Source organism: Strix aluco, chromosome 8 (genome assembly GCF_031877795.1).
Source record: "Strix aluco isolate bStrAlu1 chromosome 8, bStrAlu1.hap1, whole genome shotgun sequence".
Classification (NCBI taxonomy): domain Eukaryota; kingdom Metazoa; phylum Chordata; class Aves; order Strigiformes; family Strigidae; genus Strix; species Strix aluco.
The window spans coordinates 10,180,357-10,193,802 of record NC_133938.1 but is presented as its reverse complement, the minus strand read 5'-3'; the positions used below and the strand labels follow the sequence as shown (position 1 = coordinate 10,193,802).

The 13,446-nt window shown below is 55.5% G+C and overlaps 1 protein-coding gene across 2 annotated transcripts; it reads right to left on the bottom strand.

Moving 5' to 3' along the window:
- Positions 1–1,370: 1,370 nt before the first annotated feature.
- TAL1 (TAL bHLH transcription factor 1, erythroid differentiation factor) lies at positions 1,371–10,864 on the bottom strand. Of its 2 annotated transcripts, XM_074832099.1 has the most exons (5): positions 10,738–10,864; positions 9,211–9,360; positions 7,558–7,986; positions 6,710–6,801; positions 1,371–2,389 (listed from the first exon to the last, which is right to left on the bottom strand). In XM_074832099.1, coding segments are annotated over exons 2-5 (942 nt in total). In that variant the 5' UTR covers positions 9,213–9,360; positions 10,738–10,864; the 3' UTR covers positions 1,371–1,970. The 2 variants fall into 2 exon arrangements, with proteins under 2 accessions (XP_074688200.1, XP_074688199.1); XM_074832098.1 differs by lacking the exon at positions 9,211–9,360 and having other exon boundaries at positions 10,738–10,857.
- Positions 10,865–13,446: the final 2,582 nt, after the last annotated feature.

Here is a 13,446-nt window from a genome sequence, read left to right as displayed (position 1 = left end):
CATCACTCCATCACCCGCTAGCACCTCTCCCCTGGCCCAGCCCTGTGGGTAACCCCCTTTAGTAAAAACACCCATGCACAGGTGATCCGGACCCAGGAAGGAGTTTTCCTCCTTTTCCCCAATTTAAGATGGGGGAGGTTGGTGGTTTCAGAGGATTTGGGGTCTATGCTGGAAACCCTTGCTTGGGCCAGGACCCCTTCCCAGGCAACTAATTCCACCTAATGTGCCAACCCATGCACCAGCCTCCCAACCTATTATTTACAAAGAGGCATTAAAACCAAGCAGGGACAGAAATGATGGGGCTCTGAATTAAACCTGGAGGGGCTTGCAGACACTTACCCAAATCCTCTGTGCTTCCTTGTGCCTCAGGCACCCTTAAAAGAAATGAGTGTGGTTGAAAGTGTCCCCATCAAAGGACTTTTTCCCTTTCAAAGGATGTATGTGGGTGGTTTTGGGTTGTTTTTTTTTTTGACTGTAGCATGGTAGATATTTCTGAGCCTTGACATCTCTGCAGAGGGTGAGGATGGGCTTGGGGCAATTGCTCCATCAGGCATCAGGTGGTGGGTGAGAGATGGGCCTGATGGAACGGTGATGGCATGATGCGGTCCTCAGCTCCCAGCCGCCAGAGCAGCAGCCTCCTGCTCCCCAGTCCAGTTTCCCAAACACCCTCCTGGGGAGGGCAGCAGGGATCAGAGGATCAGCTCAGTCACAGACATCAATTTTGCAGCAATCCGAGCACTCAGGAATGGAGGCTAATCCCACTGCTGCTTCTAGTGCTTCCCCCCAAGATTCAGAGAGGGTGTGGGCTCCTACCAGCCTCGGGGAGGCAAGGATCCTCCTAACGCTGGAATAAATCCAGCACTGCAGTCCAGCCTGAGGGCATTGGCACAGCTGAACCACCATCATTTTCACACAATAAAACCAAATAATTCAAAGCATACCATTAAAACCCTTTTATACCCTATGTACATGCGCACTGTTGATGCATCATCAACTCCTTTTGCCTTTCTGAATTTAAAAATCCCCCAGTCCAAGGGGATGCTTCACTAGCAAATATTTTTTTTCCCTTACCAATTCTGAAATTCACCTTCCTTGAGAGAAGCTCTGGCCCTACAGAAACTGCTGGGAAAACTCTAGGAGACCTCAAAAGGCTTGGAGCTCACCTCCTGAGTGATTCCAGCAGAAGAATCAGGGACTGGGAGGGTGGCAGAAAACACCTATGTACCTTTTCATTCAGTGGATACTGCATGACAGCGTTAAACAGAAGTAATCCCACATCATAAATACAACAACCCCAAACAATCCAAAGTTAGGTATAAGAGAAAGGAAGAAAGGAAGAAAAAAAAAAAAAAAAAGGAGAGAAAAAGAAATAGTCTTAATCCTTTTAATAGTTCTTTTGCTGAGGGTATTTTTTCACCTCTTTAAAAAGATACAGTCAAAAGATCTCGGACAACAGGAACATGTGGCCCCAGCTCCTGCTCAGACTGGTTGTATATGCCACAGGCTGGAGAAATGCTGCAGCACTGGCAGGTTTCAGCAGTCTCCAGCACCACGTGGAGCTGGAAAGCGTCTGTGGCCTCTGCCAGCAGTGAAAGAGGAGTTTCATGTCTCAACCAGGCGACTGTTTAAAAAGCGATCGTCATCAAATGGTCTGAAAACCCTCTAAATGCTGGAGAGGTGCTGGCCACATCTCCTTCCCCTCCACAGAGTCACATCACAAGCAGTATGTACAATGAAGATGACTTCAATGCTTTTCTTCTTTGTACGATCACGTACCTAAATACCGAGCGTCCATCTGGTTTGGTCTTGTCCTCAGCCAACACGCCGGCCGCTCTGTCCCGGGCTGGGGAGGACAGGGAGCCCGAGCCCCCGGGGAAAGACAGTCACAAATCCCACGGGCACAAGTTCCAGCATCCGCACGCTCGGGTCTCGCCTTCCCCTCGGTGCTTCGGGAGCGATGCGGAAGGTCATCACCGCTGCGCGCTGCCTTCTACAGGGAGAATGGCATGGTGCAGGCTCCGCGTGTGCTTCGAATCTAGTGTTTCGTGCTCTTCCGTGAAGCTGTCCGGGCTTGCTGCTCCGTCTAAAGAACTTCCACAGCTAGAGTTAGGAGACAGCATGTCCTGCAGGAGGTCTTCCTGGACTATCCCAGAGTCTTTGTTCACTTTGCCCCTTTGGTTTCCTTCTTCCTCCTGGTCATTGAGCAGCTTGGCCAGGAAGTTGATGTATTTCATAGCCAGGCGCAAAATCTCATTCTTGCTCAGTTTTTTGTCAGGTGGGTGGGTGGGGATGAGCTTGCGAAGCTCTGCAAAGGCTCCGTTGACATTCTGCTGTCTCCACCTCTCCCGACTATTGGTAAAAATGCGACGAACCACTTTTGTGTGAGGACCTGCAATTGCAACCACACAGAATTAGGAGCAGGGCATAACAAGTCATTTATTACTTTGCTGAATAGGTCACGGTTTCCCAAATTAACCAACTTATTTTAGTGACATCATCAAGGCAGTGAAATAGGAGTTTCCAGCTAACTGGAAGCTAACCTGATGAGCTGAGGTAGCCATAACTTCTGTTCGATCCTGTGGAAGGGAAAAATGGAGTTGCATCTTTTTAGATGTCTCTTGAGGCACCTAAATTTACCTCTCCAAGGAGGAAGTCTTAGGCCATAACACATGTGCAGATGGCTGCTATATTTTTAGGGTATTTCAGTTCATCAACAAGACCATCTCAGCAGCAGAGGTCCTATTCAAAGTTTATCTCACTATATGGTTTTATTTTCTATCCCAAAACTGTCTTAAGGACATACCATCAGGACAGGAAGAAATTAGCTTGAGCCGAGGCTTTGACAGCTCTAAGATCCAGAGATCTCCCCTGATGTAGGCAGGATCCAGAGCTGATAGAGACCATAGGATTGCCTCCAGTGCTCTGGGTGGTTTGTATGCAACAGGGTGGCAGGATTCACCCTGTAGCAATGAGGACAGGTAGCAATGTGACCCACAGAGTGAAAGCAGTGTCCTTGCCAGAAGGGTGATCATGGGTGGAGGATGAAGCAGTTTCACAGCTGACCTGACGGATCACCTGCTCTCTCTGCACATCATGGCAAAGGCTCCCTATCTAATAGTAATTGCAGAAGGGACTCTAAAGTGCTAGAGGTGTCCATCTGGCATGTGAAATCCAGCTAAATCCCTGTAATTTTACAGCTGTTCTGACAGGGCATATTACACAGGATGGATGCACAAAACACAGCAGTTCTCCTTCCAGATCATCAGCATAACTCCTGTTGGCATGAACAAGACATTGTCTCTGTGTTAGGAGAGACCCGAAAGTACTGTGGTGCAGGAGTAGCAATGCTGTAAATCAGGACTGCAGGTCCTTGGGTCCATGGAAACCAGTTCATGTAAGGAGACACTACTATTAAGAGGCTTTTATTATTACACCCTTTCTATCAATACCTCCAGGAGACACCAACAGTGGAAGGACACACCAATCTCATGAAAGTCTGGGAGAATGACCATGACAGAAACCCCCATAGGATGGGAAACACCACATAGAGTGAGAATCCTCACAAAGTACGATGCAAAGACTTGCAGATACCACATCAGTGAGTCGTACCCAAAGGACAGACTGCGGTTATTCTCATCTGCACCATCTCTCCCCTGTAGCTCCCACTCTGAGACACTTGCCTAACTAGTCCCTCCTAGTGGGAGCAAGTCCCTGGCCACAGTGAGCAGTGTGTGCCATCACTCACCAAAACCAGCATCCTGAGGGGCATTTAAACATCATTATTCTTATATAGCAAAACTCATGGCTGCTTTAACTGTGGCAGATCAGCCAAACAGATGTGATTTTGGAGGCATCCTAGTCAGGCTGCACCTTGACAGATCCCATGGCATCATGCAAGAAGAGGAATCCCACGTTCCAGCTGATTAAACATGATCACACTTTCCTTCCTTCAGTGGAAACTGAGCCCCTTCAGTCCAGCACATCCCATGAAATACCCCCACCACAGGGTTTGCGTGAGGACACACTCCCAAGATTAAAACTATCACCTTCCCCACATGCAAGCAGCCATACAACTCACTTCTCCTCACAGCATGCTCAGGAGCAGGGAGTCCCCCAAAATCACAGAGCCCCTGGGGTAGGCTGAAGGATGTCAGAATGAAAAACTCACCTCTGACCTCTAAGATCCCAGTCTGATGCTTTAATAAAGGTAATTTTCCACTCCCAAACAACACTTAAATGTCCTTCATATGAATTAATGCACAAGAGCTCATGGAAAGAGGTTTCTTGTGCCCGATGTGCACAGCCCACTGTGCCATGGGGTCGTGGGGAAGGTGATGGGGACCAAGGGGACCTCAACGACACCAGGCTGCCTGGCACTGCTAATAAAGCAGTGGAGAATGTGCTACAACCTACTGCAATAACACAGCAGTTTCAACATTTAATGCTCTTTCCAGACAAAACAAAGGAACCAGCCTTGAATCCAGAAAGAGATGTAGTTTAAAACCTTTTTAATCCCATAAGGGTATGAGGGGGAAAAAAAGCTTTAGATACTCTTTATTTTTAAAAAAAAATCTCAGAGACTTCCAGGCTTCAATCATACTTCTCTGTTCACTGAAGTTACCGACTAAAAGGCATCTATTCATAAATAGGTCAGAAATCCGAAAAAAGACCTGCTCATTTTCACCCAAACCAAGCTCCAGTGTATAACACAAATTCTGACACTGCTCAAATTTTTGATTTCTGCATAAACTGAATTAAACATATCTTTTAGAAAGAGATCAGGCTTTGTCCAAGACATGTCAAGCAATGGAGAAATTTAAAATGCCCCATAGCTGAGTTATAACAGAGATTTATTTCTCATAAAGAAACTTGCCTCATAATTAAGTAGTCAGCTGAGAAATTTTGCCTGGATTTTGTTCCGATTGATGCTTTTTAAATTGTAATTAGAGATCTGAAGAAAACTAATAAAAAGACGAGCTTCCAAAGTTCCAGAATATCCTTGCAGACACCTTTTTTGCATTGTAATCTCCGTTTATATCTATTTTTTAAGAAATTCAATGCACCAAACTTTCCCCAAAATGGATAAAGAAATAGTTGCAAAAACCCCGCCACTTGTTTCCTTACAGAGGAAACCAAACACCAAGAACCCAGCGAGACTCTCCTGCCCTTCTGCACCTCCCGAGGGCTGAGGACCCGCAGGAGCGATGCTCCGGCATGTCACGGATGTCACCCGGCAGGTGACCTTCAGAGCGACGAGCAAAGCCCAGCATGACGCCTCGGCATGGGATGCACATCCCTACAAATTGCTCCTGTTCAGACAGCATCATCTGGTACCTGTTTTTTCCCCAAGAAAAAATTCTGAGCCCAGTCTTGGAAATTCACATGAGCCAGAACCTGCAGGATTGGGCCCAATCTAGACACCTGCGTTAAAGCACACATCCAAAAACTCGTTTACAACCAAATATCTCTGTAATCCTTAATATCTAATTTAATAGCTAGGCAAAAGCTTTAGTCAGACACCGTGATTTGACGGACTTTTCACCGTAACCGCTAAGCCTCTGAATCGAAACCCAGACAAAAAGCCCTTCTTGTGGCGGGGGCTGAGACGAGTCCTGCCCCACGGGGCTGCGGTCTGAAAGGACCAGGCAGACGGAGGAGGGCAGAGAGTGGGGGGAGAGGGACTGATGAACGCAGATAATGCCCTGAGCCCTTCATTTCGGGCTGTGTTATTTGAGAGTGGTGTGGATTATGATTTGATCTGATTTTAGATTAGCCGGGTAGCAGGAAAGGAACAGCTAGCTAGAAAGAAGGAAATTTAATTGGCGATTGAAATAACAGCGTTTGCAATTGCTGAAGAGAAAACACGTTTCAACGGACGGCATTTGTATGGGCTGTTAACTCCGCAGATAAACCTGTCAGCCGTCCACGTGCAGATTGTTCTTGCGAACACCCCTTTGCATGGGCAGCGCTGCCGCCCGCCCGCAGCCGCCCGCAGCCCACGCCGGCTGCCTGCGAGCAGGCGGCGGGACCCTACCCTGCCCTGCCTGCTCCCTGCCTTCCTTTCTTTGAAATTACCCTGCCAGGCCGCCGGGGAGCCCCGCACCCGGGATCTCTGCTCGGACAGCAGACAGTCACCCTCCCCGACTGCTCCCAGGCTATCCCCGGGATATTTCTCCCTGGCGGACTGCAGCGGGGTGTGGATACAGGCTGAGCTGGCAAGAGGGACCAGCCACAATCCCACCGTGACCCCGCAGACCTTAGCACAGGTTTTAGCTCTTTGCTTCTAGGCAGTTCAAAGGCGGGTAGGATCTTTCTGCCCAAGGCTGTGGTCTGCGTTCGGCATGTCTGCAAGCACAGCGTGTCACTGCAGCGGCCCTGATCCAGCCTCTGCACCTCAACAAAGACTTAAATTTAGTGGCTTCCTTCGGATTTAATCTCTAAGCAATTTGCAGAACGGGGATGTAATTAACCATACGCTGAACTGCTTTGCTGCGTGAAAGCAAATCCACGGAGCAACGCTGGTCGTTAGTGGGGACAGATCTGGGCTCTGCTGTACAGAGCCTTACCCGGGGGAGCGACCCTGCCACCACGGGCATCCTGTTCGCCTTTTGCGATTTTTAATCCCAGCGTGTGGCACCCTACAGCAATTTGCCCCCGTCAGCAGCCGGGGAACCCCCCAAGAGCCAGTGCAGGGGCGAAACGCTCTCACCGTCGGTGATCTCCATCTCGTAGGGAGAGGGTCTCCTCTTCACCCGGTTGCTGCCGTACATGGAGAAGGAGTCCGGTTCGCCGAAAAACCCGCTGCAAACGAAAGGCAGAGAGGCCGTGAGGACACTCCGGCATCCTCCCGGCCCCCACGGGGCGGAGGGGAGGAGGGCCCGGGGACGGCTCGGGGCCGGTGGGAAGCCGGGGGCTGCGTGACCTGGGAGGGAGCTCACGACTCACGAAGCCGGACCCGGAGTCGTGCGGCCACACGACACGCGGCCGCCCCGGGACACGCACGGAGGGACTCCAGCCCTGCGCGGTCGGGGGGGGGGGCCGGGAACAAACCGCCCCCCTCCCCGCGGGCACGGACGCCCACCCGGGCCGGGTCCGCGCCGCAGAGCCCCCAGGGAGGAGATGGCAGCGGGGCGCGGAGGCTCCGCTCCGCGCCCGCGGGAGCACTTTCTGTCCTTTGGGCTTATTTGCGGGACTCCTCGGAGGACAGAAAGAGTCCGAGGGTCTAAATCGTCTCTCGGCAAGTACCGCCTTCACTGACGGACCCCTTTGCTCTGCCCGGGGAATTTTTTTTTTTTTTTTTTGTCCTCTAAGAACAACAGTTTTTCGTTTCGGGTTATTTTTTGTTTTCCCCCTTTCTTCCTTTGCAAAGTTGCATGCAAACCCGCGATGACTAAGCGCCGAGCCCCGCGCAGCGGAAGGGATGCTGCTGCTGCCCCCCTCCCTCCCTCCCTCCCTGCCCGGCACCGAGCCCTACAGCCGAGCGGGGCACCCCTCGGGGAGCCGCTCCGAGGGAGCCCCGCCGGCGGTGGGGTGGAGGGCGGGGGGATAGACACGGACCTGTTGATGGTGGCCAGCGGCTGGCCCAGGTTGTAGAGCATGGCCCTGCCGGGGGGCTGCAGCGGGAGCGCGGGGGGGCTCAGCTGCACCATGCGGGCCTCGCAGGCGGCCTCGGCGGCGCGGCACGGCTCGGCGCCCGGCGCTCTCTGCATCGCCTCCCCCGCCGCCTCCCGGCTTTTTATGTCCAGGGAGCCCCCCCGGCGCACCAGCTCGATGACGGGCACGGGGGCGGCGGGGGGCCCGGGGGAGGGCCGGCCCGCCTCCTTGGCCGCCCCGTTGAGCAGCAGCTGGGGGTCCGCCGGCGCCTCCATGCCCCCGCGGCTGCTCTCCGGCTCGCTCGTGGTCTCCGCTTCCGAGTCGTGCCGCCGGGGGGGGCGGGCATCGCGGGGGTCACTGGGGGGCGGCGGGGCGGGCGGCCTGTCCATCGTCCTGCGGAGAGAGGCAGCGGTGAGGGGCGGCCCCGGGTGGGGGGGGGGGTGTACCCCGCCTCGCGCACCGCCCCGACGGGGGGGGGCGCTTCGGGGTGAGAAATGGGGGGGGAACGGAGGCACTAATCACCCCAAATCAGTTTGTCGGCGGGACGGGCCCCGTCACCGCTGCGAGAGGAGCCGGGGGGGAGTCCGCGGGCCACGCCGCCGAGCCGTGCCGTGACGTCACGGAGCGCCCCGGCCCTGCCGTGACGTCACGGAGCCCCCCGGAACGGTGCGGCGCCGTGACGTCGCGGAGAGCCCCGGCCCCGCACGACGCAGGGGACGGTCGGGCCGGACCCCCCACCCCCCCTCGACTCCGCAGGCGCGCAGCGGGGCCCGAGCGGCGCCCGGCGCATCGCGGTGATTTACGCCGCTGCACGCGGAGGGCTGACACCATCGGGGCGGTGGCTGCAGCGAGAGGGGCTCGGCAGGAGGCTCAGCCCTCCCCCGCCGTTTGGGGGAATTTCTCCCCGTTTTGGGGACCCCGGCGGTGTTTGCTGCCCCGCGGAGCCAGCCCCATCGTGGCCCGGCCTGCCGGCAGCGGCCTCAACCTCACGGGCGACCACCTCTCCTCCCGGTTTTTATTTTTTATTATTATTTTTAAAACAGCGAAATATACCCTGAAGCCAGTTTTTGAGGGAGAGGGGGTTAAAGCAGCCCATAACGGAGTCAATTCCCCGGCGCCTTCGCGGCCGCAGGAAGGAGGAAGGGCCCGGCGCGTAGCAGCCCCCCATCCGCGGCCGCACACGATCATTGTCCCCTTTCTCGCATAGAACACTGTCGCGACAGAGCACCTTGCGCCGAGGTCAGGCAGCGATTATTTCCATGTCGTTTCTCCCCCCCCCCCCCCCCTTCAGGCTTTTTTCTTTCCTATAAATAACGGGCTTCGAGCTAAATAACAAGCTGCCACACACCGAGTCTCCTCCCCATCCTTCTCTCTCCTTTGCCTTGGGTATTTTTTTTTTTTTTCGTTTCTGCTGGGCTGAATTGCGAGAGATAACCCATTTTTTTGGGGCATATCACGCCATCTCTCTTGGAAAAAAAAAAAAAAAAAAAACCAACACAAAACCACCCAACATAAAGCACAAGCTCTCTGCCTTCCCTCCAGTCCCCTCCGCGCCAGCCCTCTAGAAAGAAAAATCTAATTGCCTATTCCGATATTGTATAGGAAGAGATTACTCACATGTGTCATATTTAAGTAGGGACACCGCAAGTCTCTCCTGTTTCAACAAAAGCGCTCTCAGTGTCAGGCTGAATTTACTCCTCCCACCTCAAGGTACTTACGACTTTACAGAGAGGAAGGACACCCGCATCGGGATAAAACTGCTAAATCCTGGGAGGAAGAGAAGGGGGGGAGAAGAAGAGGAGAGGGTGGATCTCGTGGGCCCGGATTGCCAGAGATCAGTGGAGAAAGGGGTGCAGAGGAGAGAGAAGGAGGGGACGGCACCCCGGGGCGGCCCCTGTTATAGGGGACAGCCGGCCACCCCCGGGTCCCCCCCCCCCGCCGCGCAGCCGGGAGCCGCCGCCTCGCAGACGGGTCCACAACACGCGGCGGCCACGGCCTGATGTGGGAAAAAAAAATAGATAAAACAGGAGGGGAAGAAAAAAAAAAAAAGAAAAAACAGACCAAAAGAGCGCCCTATATTTGGGGCGAATTGGGCGGGTTTTTGGACACATTGCAAGCACGGTCTCCCCGGGAGGAAATCCCGGACGGGGCCGGAGACGGAGTTGTTTTTTTCCCGATGGGCTCGCAAAGAGCGGCGGCGTTTCTCCCACGCCCGGCTGGAAAATTTAATTCGTAAAGGGGCGAATTTCATTCCTAAAGGGGCCGGCTACCGGCAGCGCTCCCGCCCGAGGTGCCGCGACGGCCGGGGCCGGGCCGCCGGCGGGGTGAGCCCGCTCCCCGCCGCGGATCAACAGGAAGGCGAGGACGGTTCCCCCCCCGCCAACGAAATTATGAAAAATAAGGTTTTCCCCGCCGTAAAAAACGAAATAATCCCGATAGCGTCTCCTCCCGCTTTCGTTAAAAAACGAAATACACAAAACCGCAAAAATACCCGCAGTGTTTTGCCTTCGTTTGGGGGTGATTTCGTTTAGAAAAATGTGGGGGGGCATTAATTTCCCGCCCGTTGGTTTCTGCTCCGCAAAATCCTTTTGTTTTCCAGCAGCGGATAGGCAGGAAATTTCCAGTGCAGAAACTCACCTCTCCCGCGGGCCTTTTGTAGGGAAATTGCCCCAAAGCGGAGGGGCGGGAGGCAGCGGTATATGGGGTGAGGCCCCCCCGGGAACAAGCGAACAGGCCCCGGCCGTCAGCCGGGCCGGGTCCCGGTGTCCGTCCCCCCGCGGGAGAGGTTGGGGGAAGCGGGGCCCGGTGGGCGCTTTGCCCCCGGCTCCCCCAGGCCGGACCCACCCGCCTCCTCGCTGCCGCAGCCCAGGGGTCCCGGGGGGCTAGGGGGGTGGCAGCGCACCCCACAGTTTCAAAGGAGAAAGCGTCTCCTCCTCCTCACCCACCCCGCATCAAAGAAAGAAAAAAGATTAAAACCCAACCGCGGAAAAGATCTGGGGTTTTTCTCCCCCCCCCCCCGCCTGACTCTTACCTGGGGCAGAAGCCCCCCAAGCACCCCTCGCTGCCCCCCGAAACCCCCCAAAACCCGAGCCCGCCACACCCACCGCCCCAGCCCGCTGCAGGGCCCGATTCCTCTCTACTCACCATTTGCTTTTCATTGGGAAAAGTGAGTGGAGCCATTTTGTGGCCTACGCATCGCGGCTATATTTGTAGTAAGTGTTGGGTGGCTTCAGCTGGGTAGGCTCTAATTCCACATCACGTCCAGTTTCCTATTTAGTATGGAGAGCGGAACACTACTGCAATGTGGCCGAGAGAGATAAAGCCCCAGCAGTGGCCCGCCTGCCCTGATAAGCTTCTAAACCCATTATTTATGAAATGATTCATTATTATTTGGCAATTTTATCGAAGGAAAGCGGAAAATTATTGCAGGGATATGCATAGGAATAACTCCGGAATGCATGCCTTCTAGCTTTTTATGTGTGTGTGCTTAGATGCTCTTAAAAAGACACTGAAAAAAAAAAAAAAGAGTAATAAAAAATTGCACTGTGGCTGCCCGCATCTGAATAGCAATTCTTTATTTTAGTCCTCTTGGAGGTTATTATGCCCCTGTTTTGGTGGTTTGTTGTTTTTTTGGTTTGGGGTTTTTTTTTTTTTTTGATTAAATATGGAACACCTACTCTGTTCTTAATTAAATTTAATGAGCCAAAATAAATTGTTGGAGATGCTGAGAGAGAGGGAAGGGGTGTGGGCTGCTTTGGGACAAGAGGAGGTAAATAAGCACATCGAGAGGAGATGTTTTGGAGAGAAGTGGCCCCATCCCCAGCCTTTCTCCCCCCACACTGTGTTTTCGCTGAAGGGCTAAATTGGGGCGAGCTCCCCGTCTTCTCGCCCGTGCTGGGGCCGGGGGAGGCCGAGCGTCCCCGCCGGCCTGGGGGATGCTGAGGGGGAGCGGAGCGGGTACCGAGCCGGCACCCCTCGCCCTCGGGAAATTTGGGATGTGAGCGGAGGTGAGAGCTCGGTGCCGGTGCCAGGGCCGAGCCAGGAGGATAGCGGCCTGGGGAAGGGGAGAAAGGGCCCTTGTCCCCCCTGGAGCAGTGCGGGGCGGCCAGCGGGGCTCGGGGACCGGCTGCGCGCCCCGTCGGGGCTGGGGCTGGGCCCGGCGGCCGCGGGGTCCGGGCCCGGGGGGGGGGACAGGGACACCCCTGGCCTTCGCCAAAGCCGCCGTGTAAGCGGGGGAACGGGGAGGCGGGCGGGCGCGGGGGTCGGGTGCCCTACGTGGCGCTTGCAAGGCGACGGGACGCGTCTGAAACCCTCCTCAAATTGCCAGAGGGTCCCGGCAGATGGAGGGGGCAGAGGCGGGGATGGCTGGAGGGTCCTGGCTCCGTGCCTCCGGACGCCCACAGGTAAAGCGTCCTAAAGAAGAGGTTTTCGATAGCTCGGGGGGTCGGCCTGCCCGGGCGACCGAAAATCAACGAAATCTCTACCGGAGCGGGGCGAAGAGGAGGGGGCCGGGGCTGAGCACCTCCCGGGACGCCCCCGGTCCCTGCTGCGGGGCTGGGGCGAGGCTGCGGCCCCCGGCCGTGCGCGAAGGACGGGGCGAGGGGGAGAAGCGGCGGCCCCGCCGGGGCGCTGAGGACCGGCCGCACCTGCCCGGGCGGCCCGTGTGGCGGGGGGCGGCGGCGGGGCTGGGGGTGCGGGGGTCGCCATTGTCTCCCCGCCACCTGCACGCCCCCCCGCAGGGGGAAATGCCGGAGCTGTTATTCTTCCTTTCACTCCTTCCCCTCAACCTCCCGCTCTGGACGCGGCCGTGGGAGAGGTTTCCACAAACCCTCCCCGCTTCCCCCCGCTCCTCCTCCTCCTCCCCCCGGGCGCGGCTGGGGTCGGGTCCCCGCAGGCAGGAGTCCGCACGATGCCGGCGGTCGTGCGTGGGGCGGCGGGGCAGGGACGGTCACGACGCGGTGGAGAGCCCGCCGTGCCTCCCGCCAGGAAACACGACCATTTTCAAGCCGTCTCCTCTAACCAACAGGAAGCGTTAAAGATAGAACAGCCGGCGCTGGGCGGGGGAGATTAGGAAGCCGAGCATCTTCTGCGCACCGAGAGCGGCTGCGGGGCCGCTCCCACCCGCGTCTGCCCCCGTGGGGTGGGAGCCGTGGCCGTGGGCAACTCACCTCCGCCCGCACGGCTGCCCCAGCCTAAGCGGGACCCTGGCGTGGCCGGTAATTGGTCCCTTTCCCCGCCGCTGCGCGGTCCCGGGTGGGCTTCCCGGTCACACCGAGCAACCCAGGGCTCGCCTCGCCCCCTCTCCGCGCTTTCCCGGGGCAAAGAGGTAGGAAGCCCTGGGACAAGGAGCACCGAAATTATACAGAATGGAGAGGTCAGGGATGCTCCGAGCAAGCCCAAGATCTTTTGAGCAAGCCCTATAAATATCTTCCTCCAATTATAATAAAAGAGAGCTAGAAACAAACAAACAAAAAACTGCCTCTCCATGCATGTCATTGCCAGCGCTTGAGTTTGGTCCCAGGATTGAGCCAGCGCTTCAGTTTGGTCTCCATTGCTTAGAGTTAACAAAGCCAGACCTGGCCTTCCATGTATTTCTGTCTTCAAGCTGCAGCAGATGCTTCAGGAAAAAAATCCAGGCATCTTGAAATTACTCAGCACTACTCTATGAAAGGAGAACACTGCTTTAGGGAAGGGTGGTTTTTTTGTTGTTTTGGTCAAGTAAATGTTTCGCTCACTCAGAGGATGCTGTCCAGGATTATATGATTTGTGTAATTTAATAACACCACACCCTTGTCCTGAGCTGTGTGCAAGTAGTTTGGCTTTTGTTTTCAAATTGGTTCTAGCCCTCCAGCA

Coding starts and splice junctions, on each gene's coding strand:
- TAL1 (XM_074832098.1), bottom strand. Junction 6,802..7,557: donor CCGCTGGCCACCATCAACAG/GTCCGTGTCTAT, acceptor TTTCGTTTGCAG/CGGGTTTTTCGGCGAACCGG. Junction 2,390..6,709: donor CGAGATGGAGATCACCGACG/GTGAGAGCGTTT, acceptor TTGCAATTGCAG/GTCCTCACACAAAAGTGGTT.